Source organism: Fundulus heteroclitus, chromosome 7 (assembly GCF_011125445.2).
Source record: "Fundulus heteroclitus isolate FHET01 chromosome 7, MU-UCD_Fhet_4.1, whole genome shotgun sequence".
NCBI lineage: Eukaryota > Metazoa > Chordata > Actinopteri > Cyprinodontiformes > Fundulidae > Fundulus > Fundulus heteroclitus.
The window spans coordinates 42,896,246-42,911,965 of record NC_046367.1 but is presented as its reverse complement, the minus strand read 5'-3'; the positions used below and the strand labels follow the sequence as shown (position 1 = coordinate 42,911,965).

General features: G+C 41.6%; 3 protein-coding genes across 4 annotated transcripts in view; 2 read left to right on the top strand and 1 right to left on the bottom strand.

Annotated features, from left to right (window-relative positions):
• Nucleotides 1-3,576, top strand: part of LOC105922001 (ubiquitin carboxyl-terminal hydrolase 37) — a 21,028-nt gene extending 17,452 nt beyond the window's left edge. For both annotated transcript variants that reach the window (XM_036139683.1, XM_036139682.1), the window contains exon 24: nucleotides 2,589-3,576. In XM_036139683.1, coding sequence (XP_035995576.1) covers nucleotides 2,589-2,676 — 88 coding nt within the window. In that variant the 3' untranslated portion in view covers nucleotides 2,677-3,576. The remainder of the gene's footprint in view (nucleotides 1-2,588) is intronic.
• LOC105921999 (ybeY metalloendoribonuclease) lies at nucleotides 3,225-15,720 on the bottom strand. Its single transcript, XM_021313762.2, has 5 exons — nucleotides 15,704-15,720; nucleotides 7,913-8,128; nucleotides 7,061-7,192; nucleotides 6,159-6,227; nucleotides 3,225-3,825 (listed from the first exon to the last, which is right to left on the bottom strand). The coding sequence occupies exons 2-5, from the start codon at nucleotides 8,120-8,122 to the stop codon at nucleotides 3,730-3,732; spliced, it is 507 nt and encodes a 168-aa protein (XP_021169437.2). The 5' UTR covers nucleotides 8,123-8,128; nucleotides 15,704-15,720; the 3' UTR covers nucleotides 3,225-3,729.
• Nucleotides 11,615-15,720, top strand: part of LOC105921998 (germinal-center associated nuclear protein) — a 36,804-nt gene continuing 32,698 nt past the window's right edge. The window contains exons 1-2 of the mRNA XM_036139681.1: nucleotides 11,615-13,682; nucleotides 14,786-15,033. Of these exons, the coding sequence (XP_035995574.1) occupies nucleotides 11,924-13,682; nucleotides 14,786-15,033 (2,007 nt within the window). The 5' untranslated portion in view covers nucleotides 11,615-11,923. The remainder of the gene's footprint in view (nucleotides 13,683-14,785; nucleotides 15,034-15,720) is intronic.

Sequence of the window (15,720 nt, the reverse complement as noted above, 5' to 3'; positions counted from 1 at the left end):
GAAGGTCGGCGTTCTGCCACGGCTGGCCGGGTTTCATGTGTGTTAACCTGGACGTGTCACAGTTACACGGTCCACCTGGACGTTGGGGGATGTCTTCACGTCCAAAAAGGAGGATTTAGGACGTCTTGACGCTCTAGAAGGTTTTTAAAGGGATCCACGCTTGGATATTTCTCACATAAAGTCCATCGTCACATCTGTTTTCAGTAAGAATACTGTAAGATGTTGAGTTTTTCTAAATTAAAATGTAATGCCACAGAGACATAACCCTATTAATGCTGCAATGCATTCTGGGTAAATTACATATACTAGCTCCTAGTGCTAGCTCTGTCCAGCCAAAACAGCAGTGAGCAACGTTTTCAGGACCGGCAGGCTTTACTCGTCCCCACCAGGCTAAGATCCGTGTGTTTAGTTTAAAGCGTTGATTTTTGAGAGCGACTTAAAACTGTGAGTAAACTTCTCAATATAAATTGCTAACATGCTAGCTGTTATTAGCGCAACGCACACAACGTCCAGGTTGCGTTCCCCTTTCAGGACTTCCCACATCCAACGACACCTACCATCAGGATTAGCACCATTTTCTGGAGGAAACGCAGCAGTTTGAACCGGAATTCCTTGAAATGGATGACAATGTAGTAATAATAATACTAGTATTACTACTTAGGATCGGATCGGTCTGGTCTTTGGTCCATTAACACCTGTCTAGGTTCTGGTCTTCGGTCTGGTGTCAGATCCGTGATTTCACATTCGGTACTGACTGCAGTAGCTTCATTATTTAAAAGGACTTCTGGTGTTCCCCGTCTCTGTTTCTCTCAGGGTCTTTCGCTCACAAGGTGGCGAGTTTAGACGCTTTATGGATAAAAAGTCAGCAGGCAGTTGGTTTTAACTTGCCTGTTGAATCAATTTTGTTGGTAAAAATTACTCAAAGTCTTTTGGAGAGAAGAGTTGAGCACCAATGTGGGTCCTTCTGAAGTTGTCTTCTACCACCGGCTTTTTTTTTTTTTTTCCATTACGCTTTTTTTTTTGTCATGAGAGAAGTGATGAAGACTCACCTCACTTTTTGAAATTACAGCCAACAGCGACACCGTGTGGTGTTCTCTAAATTTACACCAGTTAAACTCAATACCATAAAATCCAACCGTTTACTCTGTAGGTTCCAGTCCAGTAGGACCGAACCGCATCAGTAACCCAGCATGCATTGCACTGGTGTAAAAATGGTGACCTCCATGGTTTTCACCTATAACAAAGAATATAGAACTTTTTGAAGTAAATCACTTTTTGCATATCACATAAAGCATTTTTTTTATTTAATTTAATTTTTTTTATTTAATTTTTTTATTTAATCAGCATAAACGGGTCACAGTGATCCTCATGAAGTCTAAGAATAAAAGCTCAGAACCACAGAGGCTTCCAGCTCAGTTCTACAGGATTCTGGATTCTCCTAAAGTTTCCTTTGGGAGTTTTTTTTTTTTTTTTTTTTTTTTAAACCGTGGTAGTTGTTAATTTTTTATTTTATTGAGTGGGTGTTATGGGAATTCTAAACAATAATAACTGAGTTCCCATCTTTATTAAATAAAGAGACGGCTGTGACGAAGTTCCAGCACTTTTATTGAGAAACAGAGCAGAGATCACATAGATGGAAAGTAATCGCACCCCACTGTCCCGCTGCAGTCTGCGTCTGCCTGTCTCGCTTTTCTGGCTTCCCCTAATACTGCACAGTGACCTTGGCTTGAGACAAAACAAAGACAGTCTATCGTAGACAATCAGCTGCAGCATTTGGCCTTGCAATCAGCAAACAGTGGATCTCATACACAGCCATCATGTCTGCAGGCCTCCTATGTCCGAGACCATAGTGACTTCAGAATAATATTTTTATAACAGTGGGGGGTGACATCATCTAATTTGCACATTTGTTCATACATTTGTGACCATAATTAAATGTCTGGAACCAAGTTTAATACATTGCCTGGATTCAGACTAAATAAAATAAACTGTACCAAAAAGAATGCTGTCAGAGGCACACAGAGTAAATGAGGTGAATAAAGGAGTGAAGTTTTATAAATGAAATGTTATTTCATTTTACTGTCGTTCAATCAGCAATTTGTAATTCAAACAAATTCATGTTAACAGAGCTAAAAATATAGCACCAAATAAAAGTAATCACAAATACCATTTGTTTATTAGTGATATGTTAACACCTAATTTCTCAACAAACTATATATCGCTTTATTTATAGAGAAAAACAATCAAATAACCAAACATTAACATTAGAAATCATCTGACTGAACCCAGCTTTTAACTCAGCGAAGGGTTTAAAGGAAACGTCTCAGGGTGGCGACTCTAGGCTCAAAGTAAATATTTATTAACCCTCTTCCAGTCGTCTTCAGACAAAACAAAGATTTTAAAGGCATCTGATCCACAAATGTTGAACATAAGAAGCTTTTAGGCGGAGGAAATACTCCTCTGCCTCCAGAACCTGCAGGTATCACGCTTTGATAACCGGTCCACAGTTCTGCCCGTCAGCTGTAGCCTCCAGGCTCCTCCGCCTTTTAAAAGCCGAATCTGAGCTGATGAGACACTTTCTGTTTCAGGGACGTCTTCGAGCAGCTGTCTGAGATGGAGCGGTCCGGGTCCGGCGGCGCCTCTGAAGCAGGAAGGAACGTCCTGCAGCCTCTCTGAGATCCAAACCCCGGCAGATAGCGCCGCCGTCCTCTCCGTACCGCTAACCGGGCCCGTCTGTCCCTGTAACCGCTGGCGCCGAGCTGTTTGGACTCAAAACGTTCAGCGGATCAAACTTTGCCTCCGTGTTTTCGAGGCCGGTTTTTCTTCTTCTTCTTCTATGATTTGTTTTGTTTTTTTTGTTGTGACTCGTTGAAGCAGACGCTGCCGGTGCTGCACAGCTTGTATGTTTGCAGATCCTTTAGTTCGCCCTCAAGTCAATAAAGATAAAGTCTACGTTGGAACCAACGCTGCGGCGCAGCTCCGGGGTCGTTTGGTGCAATATGGCGGTTCTGACGGAGCGGCCCGTTCGGGTCAGCCTTTCCTTTTAAGGGGAGGTTTTCCTGGTTGCTTTCTGTGCTGCTTCGTGTGTTCGCTCGGTTCCGTCTTTATCGCTGATGTCCGTTCGTAGCTGAACCTCTGAGTTGGACTCGGGTTTTAAACTTGTGCCTCCTGAAAAAAAAAACGATGAACTCCAAGGTCCGTTTGTATAAAGCCGACAGATTTTTTTTTTTTTTTTTTTTTTATGGCGTCTGCTGCCCAGAACCATCGAAGTCTCCTCAGTATTTATCGACACCGTCAGACGCCTTGTTCTGCTTTCAGTCTGTAAAATTCACCCTGAGGAGATGATTTCCTTTAGTGTTGATCTCACTTTGGGCAGAGATGATGCCACCTGGCCGGAGAGCAGCAGATTTAACCCCCCCCCCCTCTCCTTCATGTCTGAGTGAACCCCTGTAGTGTCCTGAGTGCTGTGCAGAGGCTAAAATGTATTTATGCAGAGAGAGTGGGACGCGTTTTCTACCCTTCATACACGACTGATTCTTCCTAAAAGCAGATTTTAATAAAATTATAGTCAAAGTACAGACTGGCTTCGTTCTGTTGGTGTTTCAGCTCCGCGTGCCGCTGAAGGGGAGGGGGGGGGGGGTTCGTGTTTTAACATTAAAAGCACAAAAACAATCAGCAGGGAATTAAATTAGTGCAAAACGATGAGGGCGGCGTGGATCCGCGGCGCCGTCACGTGTCCGGGCCGGGCCTCTTCATGAGCGGCTCCAGGCGGCGCCCGGTGAGTCTGTTGTACTCAGCCAGGATGTAGCGCTCCCTCTGCAGCATCTGCAACAACACAGCATCATTAATTATTATTATTAATAATAAAGCTGGTTCTGTTCAGAAGCAGGAAGGAACCGTCTGGATATCTGAAGCTTTACCAGGAAATGTTTGGAAAAACTGAGTTCTGGACGTGTTTGGGAGCTTTTAGCAAACTAAAGGCAACATGATGAGAATATTGGGTTATTTTAAGGGATCCTTCATCTAGGACACTTCCCTGATTAGGGTCCAACCAGAAGCAGCAACATTTTAGACGTTACGTCATTGACAACAGGAAGAGTCCAAAGTGTTTTAGTCCCGTTCCTCCAGAAAATCTGCCTTCAGGTGTTTAACAGGACAAGAACCGTCGGCCCGTTTCTGGTTTCTAAATTCAGTCCGGTGGTCAGACCCTCCTCTTCCTCAGCCAGACACTGGGGATGTGGTTTCCCTTCGTCTTGGTGGAAACGGTGGACCGACGGGAAGAAAGACGCGCCTGAAATCTACTGGACTTTTCTGCATCACAGAAGACAGACGGCAACTTTATTGATCCTGAAGGAAATGACATCATCACTGCTCTCATTCCCACAAATAAATAACTAATAGCATTAAAATGCAACAAAACCAGGAGTCCTGATAAACCCGACATCGTCCCAGGGAAATGTTTCTGACTCTTCCAACAAGCACCTGGAGTACTGACCCGTCTGCTCCAGCGCAGGTACCTCACACTGCAAAAACAGAACTAAAAATAAGTAAAATATTCTTAAAATTAGTGTTTTTGTCCTAGATTTGAGCAGGTAAATTAGATTATCCGCCAATGGAATGAGTATTTTGACCCCTAAAATAAGATAATTAGACATGCTGCACTTGAAATAAGATGGAGATGAATTGTTCCTGATTTAAGTGCAAAAATCTTATTCTATTGGCAGATCATCTTATTTACCTGCTCAAATCAAGGATAAATACACTAATTTTAAGAAAATTTTACTTATTTTTTAGTTCTGTTATGCAGTGCAGGTTGTTGAGGAGGTGACTCGGCCTCTGGGCAAGCATCAGTAACGTTTGGGAATTGAACTCTACTGTAGAGCTGGACAAACGTCCCTGAAGAAAAGCCCGGTTCCAGGTGGTTCTTGACCCAGAGCTGTTCCCCTAAAGTTCCTGAAATTGTTTTCTGTTCTGGACAAAAACAGAATTCCTTCCTGAATTTCAACAGATTTGATCTGAAACTAAACGTCCGGGTCGTCTTCAGAACCACGGCTTCTTAAAATGGTCTCATTGTAGCTTTGGTTGAGAAAAGGTTCTTGTTCTGAGGTTCTCCTGCTGCTCTTCTCTGCTGAGTGAGCATATATGAAACGTTTGCGCTGAGAAGAGTTTAAAATCTGGAGCTGCTCAGTTTTTATCCTGATGCTCCTAAAAGGCTCAGATTCCTGAAACCTACAGAAGTTCTGGTGGACGGGACGGAAACCCAAACCTCCTCTTCATCCCTTCTCATCGTTACTCCTGATCTGGGATGATTATAGTAACGTTAAAGTCATAAACCCTAATAAGGAGAAAACGCCTGGCATCAAACCAACAGACCTTAAAGGTGAAGAAATGTGTAAAGCCCTTCTAGGTGACCGTTCATTCTGAAAACAGACGGTTCATTGGGCATTAAACTGCTTTTACAATGATCACTTACAAAAAAAGTCTATTAATACTTTAGTGATTTTGTTTCGCTGTTAAAAACGTAGAGAACTATTTAATCTTGTGACGCATTGCCAAGATAACTAGCATCAACTGTCTTAGCGTTACCAGCTAACGTTTTATCCAGAGCAATAATTTAGAACAATCAAGCTATTTGATCAGATATTTTTTTATATAGGTGTCCTAAAACACTTTTTAGTGGACGCTCTACAGCCAATCAGAATCAAGTAGGGCTGGACAATAATTCAATAATGATATATCAATTGATAGACATGCGATTAGGTAAAAGAAAAGTTTACATTCCTCTAGCAGTACTCATGTAGTACTAATAATTACAACCAATTACAAATACAGAGCCAGGATCGCTCCTTCGCGGAGCTTTAAAGGGTTTAAAGAGCACTTTTTTTTTTCCTTTTTAAAGGCTTACAGTTTTGGTAAAAAGTTGGTTGAATGAAAGGTTGTATTTGAATTCAGTGTTTATTTTCAAAAGGGCATGGTGACACTTAAAATATGTTTGATGAATTTTCTTTATAATTATCAACATCAATCAAATGATTTCTATTATATTAATGTACTTTTTTCTATATCGTCCAGCCCTAGAACGAATTATTCACCCAGACCACGGTATAAAGAACATTAAGCTCCAGTGAAACCTGATTATCCTGAATTAACGTACGAACCTCGGTCCATTCCTCCTCGGTCTCGTGTCGGTAGCCCAGCAGGTGACAGATGCCGTGTGCAGTGACCGCCTGAAGGAGCAGAAGAAACATTTACTGCAAACCAGTCAACTTTTACTGTAGACGTATGAACAGGCTGCTGGTACAACCTTAATTACAGCAAAAATCATCATGAGCTGAAGTTTAGATCGCAGCTAAAACATCTGTTCAGACGAGGCTCTGGTGACACTTTTCTCCGAGATCCTTAGTGATTTTAAAATCTTGTTATAACTTTAATAAACAGGTAAAATATTTTATTATCGCTCTCTCTTGTTACATATTATTCTATTACTCCAGACATGAACGACCTTTAAACAACACCCGGGTTGTTGAGGAGCGCTCTATTGATAAACTTTGAAAAAACATGAAATCGCCTAAACTCTGAGCTTTCAAAGGAGCAACCAAGGATTGACTGAACCCCTGCAGGGCGTACAAGTATGGACGGCAGAAGATTGGAGCAGAGATTTCCTCCTTGTCCTTCTGGTGGTTTACGACACCTGGAGATGGAAAGCTGAGGGCCGCCATGACATCTGTGTATAGGAGGGTTGTCTCCTTATTCTGGCCATGGATGGAGGAGGACCAAAACATTCTCCATGAGCCACTGGCTGTGTGATGAAGCACCACGACAGGAGGCCAGATAGAGAGAGAGAGAGAATCTGCCCAGAGAAAGTTCTGGATCTGTGGTCAGGAAACCCCACAGAGAATCTGTGGAGGCTTAACAAGCAGAGAAGCTGGGATCAACTCCCAGCTCTGAGAAGACGAGAATGGGTCCCTATCAGTCAGGATTTGGGTTTCTTTAGTTAAAATAGAAACAAAAACTAAAAAAGTTGAAGCAATAAAAAAAAAAAAGGAAACTAGTAACTCACAGTAAGAGCACCATGAAGGTCCAGAGATTCCTCCTGGCACTGCTTCATCACGAACTCCACCCCCAGAAAGATGTCTCCGAGGTTCAGCTCATCTCTGTGAAGGGGGCAGGGCAGCTTTCCAGGCCTCAGGTCCTGGAATACAGACTGGTCACTTAAAATGGCAAAACTGGTAAAATTTTCTAAATAAAATAACTTTCTAAATATAAAACTTTCTAAATATGATAAAAGAACAATGTTCTAATTATCAAACTTTCTAAATAACATTCTAAATATGATAAAACTTTCAAAATATGATAAAAGAACACTTCTAAATATAAAATTTTCTAAATAAAATAACTTTCTAAATACAAAACTCTCTAAATATGATAAAAGAACAATGTTCTAATTATCAAACTTTCTAAATGACATTCTAAATATAATAAAACTTTCTAAATATGACAAAGTAACTTTCTAAATGAAACAACTTTCTAAATATATAATATAACTCTAAATATGATGAAACTTTAAAAAAAATGATAGAACAAGTTTCTAAATGTAAAAACGTAATAAATGAAATAACTTTATAAATATGTCTGAACAAGCAGGTCGGACTACTTATTACAAAGTTTCAGAAAACTCATCTAAAAATAAAAATAAAATTAATGTAGAATTAGACAGAAAAACGGAAATTGCAAACAGCAAACATTTTTTACTCAAAACAAACATTCTTCAACATAAAAGTCGTTGTTCTGTGTATTTATTTTTATTATTACTATGAAAGTTTTAAAGTTCCAGATGTTAGATTTGGGACCGGTACTGATGTATCTAGAACCTCCGGTGATTCGGTTCTGCTCAGCTGGACCGGCTCGTTACCTCGTGGAACGGGAACGACAGGACGTCGGTCGGCGCGTCTTTCTTCCGGTAAACGCTGTTGATCTGCTGGATCCTGCGGTTGTCCACGCAGATGACGCCCAGGTCGAACTTCTGGATGCCCAGGATGTGTCTCAGGGTGTCCACGTCGCGGCGCAGCCTGGCGCGGCGCAGCGGAACCACCTTCTGCAGGTTCCGCAGGACCACTCCCATGTTAACCTGAGGCGGTGAAGAAACAGAACCTTAAGGCATGAATGGACCGAACCCGAACCCTTTCGCCTCGGATAGGAACTAACGCTGGGCCTCTCTGCCAAGGAGAACGGACTCATTCATTCAGAGCACAATTCAAGGTGACACCGTTTAGCCGGTGCTACTTCCGATTACCAACTTCCGGTTGGACCTTTGCTTAAAGGGCCAGTGCAACATTTTTCTGGATTACTTTAGAATATTGCTTCATAATCCTTGACATAATTCAGAGTCCTAACATGCAGTTTATTGTCTGTAGAAACTTTATTTTATATGTTGCAATTCAAGAACCGCAACATAATCAGACCAGTATGTAATGTTCTTTTATCATAGGGTTATGATCAGGGAGGGTTAAAATTAGTCCAGGTTTGACAAATTCCAACCCTGGTATATGATCTAGGGCTAAAATAAACAGAAACACTGCCCTTTTTCAAAATTTTAAAAATATCTAGAATTATACAACAATGGTATTTTAGGGAATCTGGTCCTAAAATTAAATAATCTGTTTCAGCTTTGACCTGTCTGTGGTTTACACTATGAGAACTGATGGTGGGCATTGAAAATCACTTAAATGGTTGATTTTCAAACTGTAATAAATGTTTTAAAAGATTCAGAGATAAACTACATTATAAAGAATCTGTATTAACAAACCTAGCCTATATGTATAGCAGCTAGTCCAAAGTCAATGTAAACAATGACCACAGGAAGTGCCCTCTGGCGTCCTAATTTACCAATTCAAGTCTTAGTTTCCCGGAGAAATAAATGAATAGAAATAAAGTGTCCTAAAGTGTCCTGATTTCTACTGAGCAAATCATTCTTTCAAATGTTATTTCCTCAAATAATGTTTTGTTTAACTCGGGATTTGCATTGTAAGTGTGTGAAACACATGTCAAGTGTTTTTCTAAATTAGTTAAGCTAATTTAACCTCATTCCACATTCTTAAGATCTAACTTAGATCTGCAGTGAACCAGGATTCACTGAATCATTCTGAAGATGGTTTTCAGCCATTTTATTTGTCTTTTTGTTTCCTAATTGTGTGTACATAATTCCTTTGTTTCTTTCTCATTTTGCTTAGTAGTTTTAATTAAGTTTCACTAGCCTAGTAGAGAGGATTTGTTGATTGAAATATTGTGTCAATTCAGATAAACAGCATTTTATAGTGATGTTCTGTGGATGTTCATTTTATTTCTGTTAATAAATTATTGAACTTGAAGAGAAGTTGTCACGCCGTTATTCCATGTGTGCAGAGTTTGCTGTTAAAAGAACACCAGTGCTTGAATAATTCCTTTCAACTATTGTCCTAATATCTGCCATTTGGGCTGATATTCACATGACAATACCAAACATACCGAGAGTTATTTATTAAACATTAGATAACCTAAAACCATGCATAATGTCACAACAGTCTGCTCATAAAAATACCAAAAGGTAACAGTTTGAGGCTGATGATTCCAAGGGCATAAAATAATGTAAAGGACAAAGAAATATCTATGAACAGTATGGAGGAGATTAAGAGGTCTCTTGTATTTATGTCAAAATAAAGGCAGCAAGTACAACTGATTGGTTTAGTGAATGTAGAGTAAGATCAGTTCACCAAGCTGTTAATTGAAAAATACAAAGAAAATACACATGCTTGAGCAAAAACATGGAGCAATATTAACATTGGAAGGATTTGTTCTAAATGGTCTCTAAACCCAGTAGTGATGCTTTAGTTACTGCAAATGAAGAGACCACAGAAAGAGCGGCAGAATCTGGAACAGCAAGCGGTGAACTTTCATCACAGTAAAAACAGACATTCAAAGAGATACCATTTCTATCCATCACACATTGCCAAAAAAAATTATAAAAATCAGAGAAAGCGACCCCTGCAAGTAGTGTAAGATTCGTCAGCAGAAAGCATAGAGATAATATAACAGTAAAAAATACCTCAAAGGTACCAATGTGTACATAAATGAACCGTTAACAAAAAAGAATGAGGACATTACAGAAGAGGCCAGAATGTCAGCTAAACAGAGAAAAGTATTTGCAGAAATGGGTCGGCATGGGTAAAGGAAAACAATAGACGTCTCCTGCCTCAGAAGATCAGGGATTGTCAGTGAAGCAGGATAAAACCAAATCTGGAATTGAAGAATAGGTTTGAGGAAGTATTTCTGAAACAATGATGTTTTTGTGGACTCAGATTTTAAAATATACAAGTAGACAAAGATATAGATTTAGGTTCTTTTTTTCAAATATAGATTGTGATCACTATGCAGAACAATTTAAAAATAGCATACATTGATGGGGTATTATCTACCATTCACTATAAAAAAAGAAGAAGGAGTTGCATTGTACATAAGTACAGCTTTAAAATTTAGAATTACCTGCAATTTGATAAGATTATAGGAATTATAACTGTAGAAGTTGTAAATGTAAAAAAAAAAAAAAAAAAAAACTAAAATGCTGTAACCAGCTGGGTGTATCAATCTCCAGGTTCTAGTGTGAAGGTATTCACAGATAAAATGTTGGAGTTATTTGACAGTAACAGCAGCAAGGTAATGTTTCCTTGTGGAGATTTTAATAAAGATATACTAAAATTGTAAAAACCAAATGCTAAGAGGGATTTTTAAATTCGGTTTAAATCCATTTCCATTTTGAATTCCATCTAATATAAGGTGGTCTAGATGTCAGAAAGTATTATTATTTTCAATTTAGATATTTTTAAAATAAGAATGAAGGTAAAAAAAAAAAAAAAAAACATCCCAAATAAATATCAGTGTTTAATTTCAAATTACCATCTTCCAGTGTGACAATTCTAAGTATTGTGGTTGGATGTATTAACTACTATATCCTCATAATAATACTTAACTTGATCTAATCCGACATGCCCATAAAAGTTATTTCTTCTGAATTTGCACACATACACACACAAAAAAAAAAAAAACAACAACAAAAAAAACGTGTATTAAAGCTGTATTTAGGTTACAATAATCCAGTGTGATTAACAAATTACTATATTAAATATTTTCAGAATGTTTGCGGAACATAATGGCTTTAAAGACAGAAATTTTTATTTAAATTATGATTATTTATTTTTAGGTTTTAAATATTGTAGATTTTTGAACTGGTGGTCTAGAGATTCAAAACACAGTAAAACTATAATTTCTTTTATAGATATATAGAAGATTTTTTTTCTATGCCAGCAAGTCCAGTCCAGAATCTATATCACTGTTACAGATTTAGAGCTAACACTGATTTAAGGAGATAAATGGAGATAAGGAGATAAATGTGTTAAAATTGGATAAACCGCATTTTCTGGCATTACAATTAAATGAGATAAAGCAAACTTCCGGTTAAACTCGGTTCATAATGGCTTGATGTCTGTGTGGCGTATATTTTAAAGCTAATAATTTTGTTTTATTCAGAGAAAATGCTTGGATGTTTGCTCGAGTCACGGAACAAAATATTAGGGTCAATCGGGGAATAAAAGATTGACGGACCGGAACCGGAAGTTGGAGGATATTTGAACAGAGCCCGAACGAAAACACAACAAACCAGAGGAAAGTTGGGGTATTTTATTTCGAATATGTACGTTTTTTGGTGTTCTGAAGATGAGAGTTTTTGTTTTGTCCGTGTAAAACCCGACGAAGCGGGAAAATGAACTTTTCGTGGGATTTTTAACAGGTTTTACCGAGTTAGCTGATGCTAACAACAGAGCTACAAACCCGGCTCAGCTAAAAAAAGCCGTTTTTTTTCCGGTAACGTCGCATAAAGGTGTTTATCTGCACCATGAATCCGTTTGGAAGTCCACAGGGAGGAGCTTTCCAGGCTCCTAGCAGCTCCGCGAAGCCGAATCTGTTCCAGGTTTTCGGGCAGCAGAATCCCAGCGGAGCGCAGAGACCAAATTTGGGGTTTATCCAAGCGCCTGCCTTCGGACAGCGGTCTGCTGTGCAGCAGCCTGCCGCTCAGACTGGTTCCATCTTCGGACAGCCGTCTGTTAATCAGCCCGCAGCTCAGGGTGGTTCCATTTTCGGACAGCCGTCTGTAAATCAGCCTGCCGCCCAGGGTGGTTCCATTTTCGGACAGGCATCCACGGTGAACCAGCCTGCAGCTCAGGGTGGTTCCATTTTCGGACAGCCGTCTGTAAATCAGCCTGCCGCCCAGGGTGGTTCCATTTTCGGACAGGCATCCACGGTGAACCAGCCTGCAGCTCAGGGTGGTTCCATTTTCGGACAGCAGTCTGTTAATCAGCCTGGAGCTCAGACTGGTTCCATTTTCGGACAGCAGTCTGTTAATCAGCCTGCCGCCCAGGGTGGTTCCATGTTCGGACAGTCATCTGTGGGGAACCAGCCTGCATCTCAGGGTGGTTCCATGTTCGGACAGGCGCCTGCTCAGGCCCAGCCTTCTCTGGGCCAGGCTCCTGCCTTCGGGCAGCCTTCTCAGGTAAAGAGCAGCTCAGCTCCAGCGTTTGGACTCAACCAGGCCTCGGTCTTCGGGCAGACCCCTGCCTTCGGCCAGCCCTCTGCCTTCGGACAGCCTTCGGGATCGGGAAAGCCACCTCCTGCCTTTGGGGCCCATCACAACATCACCCTCTCCAGCACCTCCAGTTCCGGGCAGCCTTCGTTCGGACAGCCGGCCTCTTCCAGCGTGTTCAGCGCCGCTAAGAATGTGAGCCAGAGCAGGGGGTTCGGACCAGAGTTCAGTTTCAAGCCGCCCAACGAGGCCGTGTTCAAACCCATCTTCTCCGGCAGCCCGGAGCCGACGAACAACCAGATCCCTGCCACATCCGGCTCCTCTTTCGGCGGCTCCCAGACCAGCTCCAGCTCCGGCGGCTTCTCTCTGCTGGCTGGAGCCAAGTCTGGGCCGCAGGGCTTCAGCTTCACGCAGCCAGCTGCGGCTCCCTCGCTTTCCAACCCGCCAACGACCGGTGACAGCCATCCTGCTGAAGCCCCCCTTCAGTTCTCCTTCACCAAGCCGACGGCCGCGTCTGGCCCCAGCTCCACCGGCCCCACCACGGAGCCCACCACCCCGTCGTCCTTCAGCTTCACCGCAGCTTCCGTTCAGGCTCAGCCCACGCTGTTCTCAGCTCCGGTCAGCTTCAGTCACGCCCCTGCGTTCGGTTACACGGCCCCCAAAACGGAGTTTGGCTCCGATGACACGGAGAGCAGCTTTAAAACCCAAGACACAAACGTGTTCGGCCGCCTTGGCAAGGCACCCAAGAGGAAGGAGGAACCTGCAGCCTCCGGCTCAGGGCCGGAGAAGCCAGCCGCCGAGCAGGAAGCTCCGCCCGACGCAGATTTGCCGAGACATCCCGCAAAGAGGCCGGTGACGAGGCCCCGGGGCCCCGCCGGAGGCCTGTTCAGCCGGGCGTTGAGCGGCATTCGTAGAGAGCACGGCAACCCGGTGAGGAGGGAGCCAGCGAAGGAGGCTGGGAGGCCCGCTCCGAACCCGGAGGAGAGAGCAGAACCAGGTGGGGACGAGCCGTCTGCCACGCCGCCCGCTGCACAGACGCTGACCAGAGATGCTGAGGAAAAACCAGACGCTTCAGGTCAGATTTACACCTTTTGCTTCTGTGTGAAGATAATAAGGATCTCCAAAGCTTCTAATTTAGACTTAGACTTTTTTATTAGACTTTATTGTCATTTTGACAGACAGAAATTTTGTTTTCATACAGCTCAGAAAAATTGCAGTAACTCTACAGGATACGTTGCTGTGAATTTAGAGTACAGGATTAAAATGCAGTAATAAATTGCAGTAATTTACAGGATAAATTCCAATTGATTTCCAGATAAAGTGCAGCAGTGATTTAACAGTAGACAGTTGCAATGTAAACAAATATGCAGTAAGTTTCCGGATAAAGTGCAGCAGTGATATTGGAGACTAAGAGTTGGGCAGCATTAATAATGCTGGATAAATTTATAAAATCATGCTTGAACAAAAGTTTGTATTTGCTTATATTCATACTGAGAAACAGTTGATTTGAATAAAATAGCCTATTAGCGTCTTTATCTAAGCGCTGCTGTCAGCACTCTTTACAGGACAGCAGTTCTCCTCTAACAGACGTTAGGTTGGAGCCTAACAAGAACCCTCTCTGTTGATTTGTCCCTGTTTTTGAGTCCTTATCCTGCTCACAGACCCAGAGGTGTCTTGGTGAGTTCATGATGTCGTGCTAACTAACAAAAGCAGGCCCACAGCATCACATCTCCTCCTCCGTGGTGAACAGTGGGCGTCCTTTGGGTCTCAGCAGACCCACCCGGACCGTTCGCTCCACTCTTTTTCCTGCAGATCTTACAAACTGGGAACTTTGGAGATGTTTTTTACCACTAGTTAGGAGGAATTGATCTGTGTCACGTCATATTCACACCCCAGGGAAACAAAATGCTGACTAGAAGTTCCATCTGATCAAATTAAATTAAAAAAAATATGCTTCTGGCATTTTTTAAAGGGGATTTTTAGGGGAATTAATAATCATGCCACCAGTCAAATAATTATGTCTTAATGTGAGATCTGTTTTCTCACTTGTTTCAGTGAGATGCAGCTGCAGTAAAGGATATATTTTGAAGACTTTCACGCATTCTCACCAATGCTGTGTATAATTTTGTCTAACTTGTTTTTTTAAATCATGGCTTCGCTCCTCTGAACCTCCTGTAGACCCGGTTCTCCCCCAGAGCTCGGAGCCAGGAGCATCGACCCCTGTCAGACACGGAGCTCGCAGGGACAGCCTGGACAGTCTCAGCGGTGTCTCTCCCAGCGACCTCGCCACCATCATGTGCAGAAACGTCCCTCCAAACCTCAACAAGAAAGACGTGATCGAGAAACATTTCTCTCGATTCGGGAAAGTCTGTAAAATCTTCTGCAGACCCAATAAGAACCTGGCAATTGTTCACTTTGATGACCATGTGAGTTTATTGTGTTTGACTCTACTGTGACTTTTTCACACTTTACTGTTGTTTTCTGGCTCGATTTTTGCTGTGTCGCATGTAGTTGGGCGTGAAGTTTGCATCCTTTTCTTGATCGGCACGGATCTCAGATGAATTTTGGACTTTTAAGCATTCTTAGTGCAAAACCAGACTGTAGGAATATGTTAACTTGTGCAAATAACTGCAAGAATCTAAACGACTTTTTGGGTTTGTGGGGAGCAGCGACGGTTTATAGTCTAACAGCTGCTGGAAGGAAGAACTGTGTTAACACTGGTTCTAAAAGATTCTATAAAGGGTAAATAACCCCCAAGTCAACCATTTCTTGTCAATAGACTGCTAACATGATGTTTTTATAGTACTGTCTACATACCCTGGTGATTATTTTGACAAATTACTGCATATTTGTTGAAATCCTGCTTTTCTGTCTAAAATTGTCAGTGTGGCGCCCTCTTAGGGTTAAACGGTGGTCTTGCATTGAATTTTCTATCCATATTGTTTTTGTGGTTTTTGTACTGTAATTTGGAAAATCTGACATCAGTAGCTCTGTCGATGTGGCTAACTGGCAAGACATTTTGACATTTAATCAGCAAGTTTAACTCTCTGGATTTACCATTATAGATAACATCATTTTGACTAGTCGTAATCTCACCTTTAGTGAACAGTAAA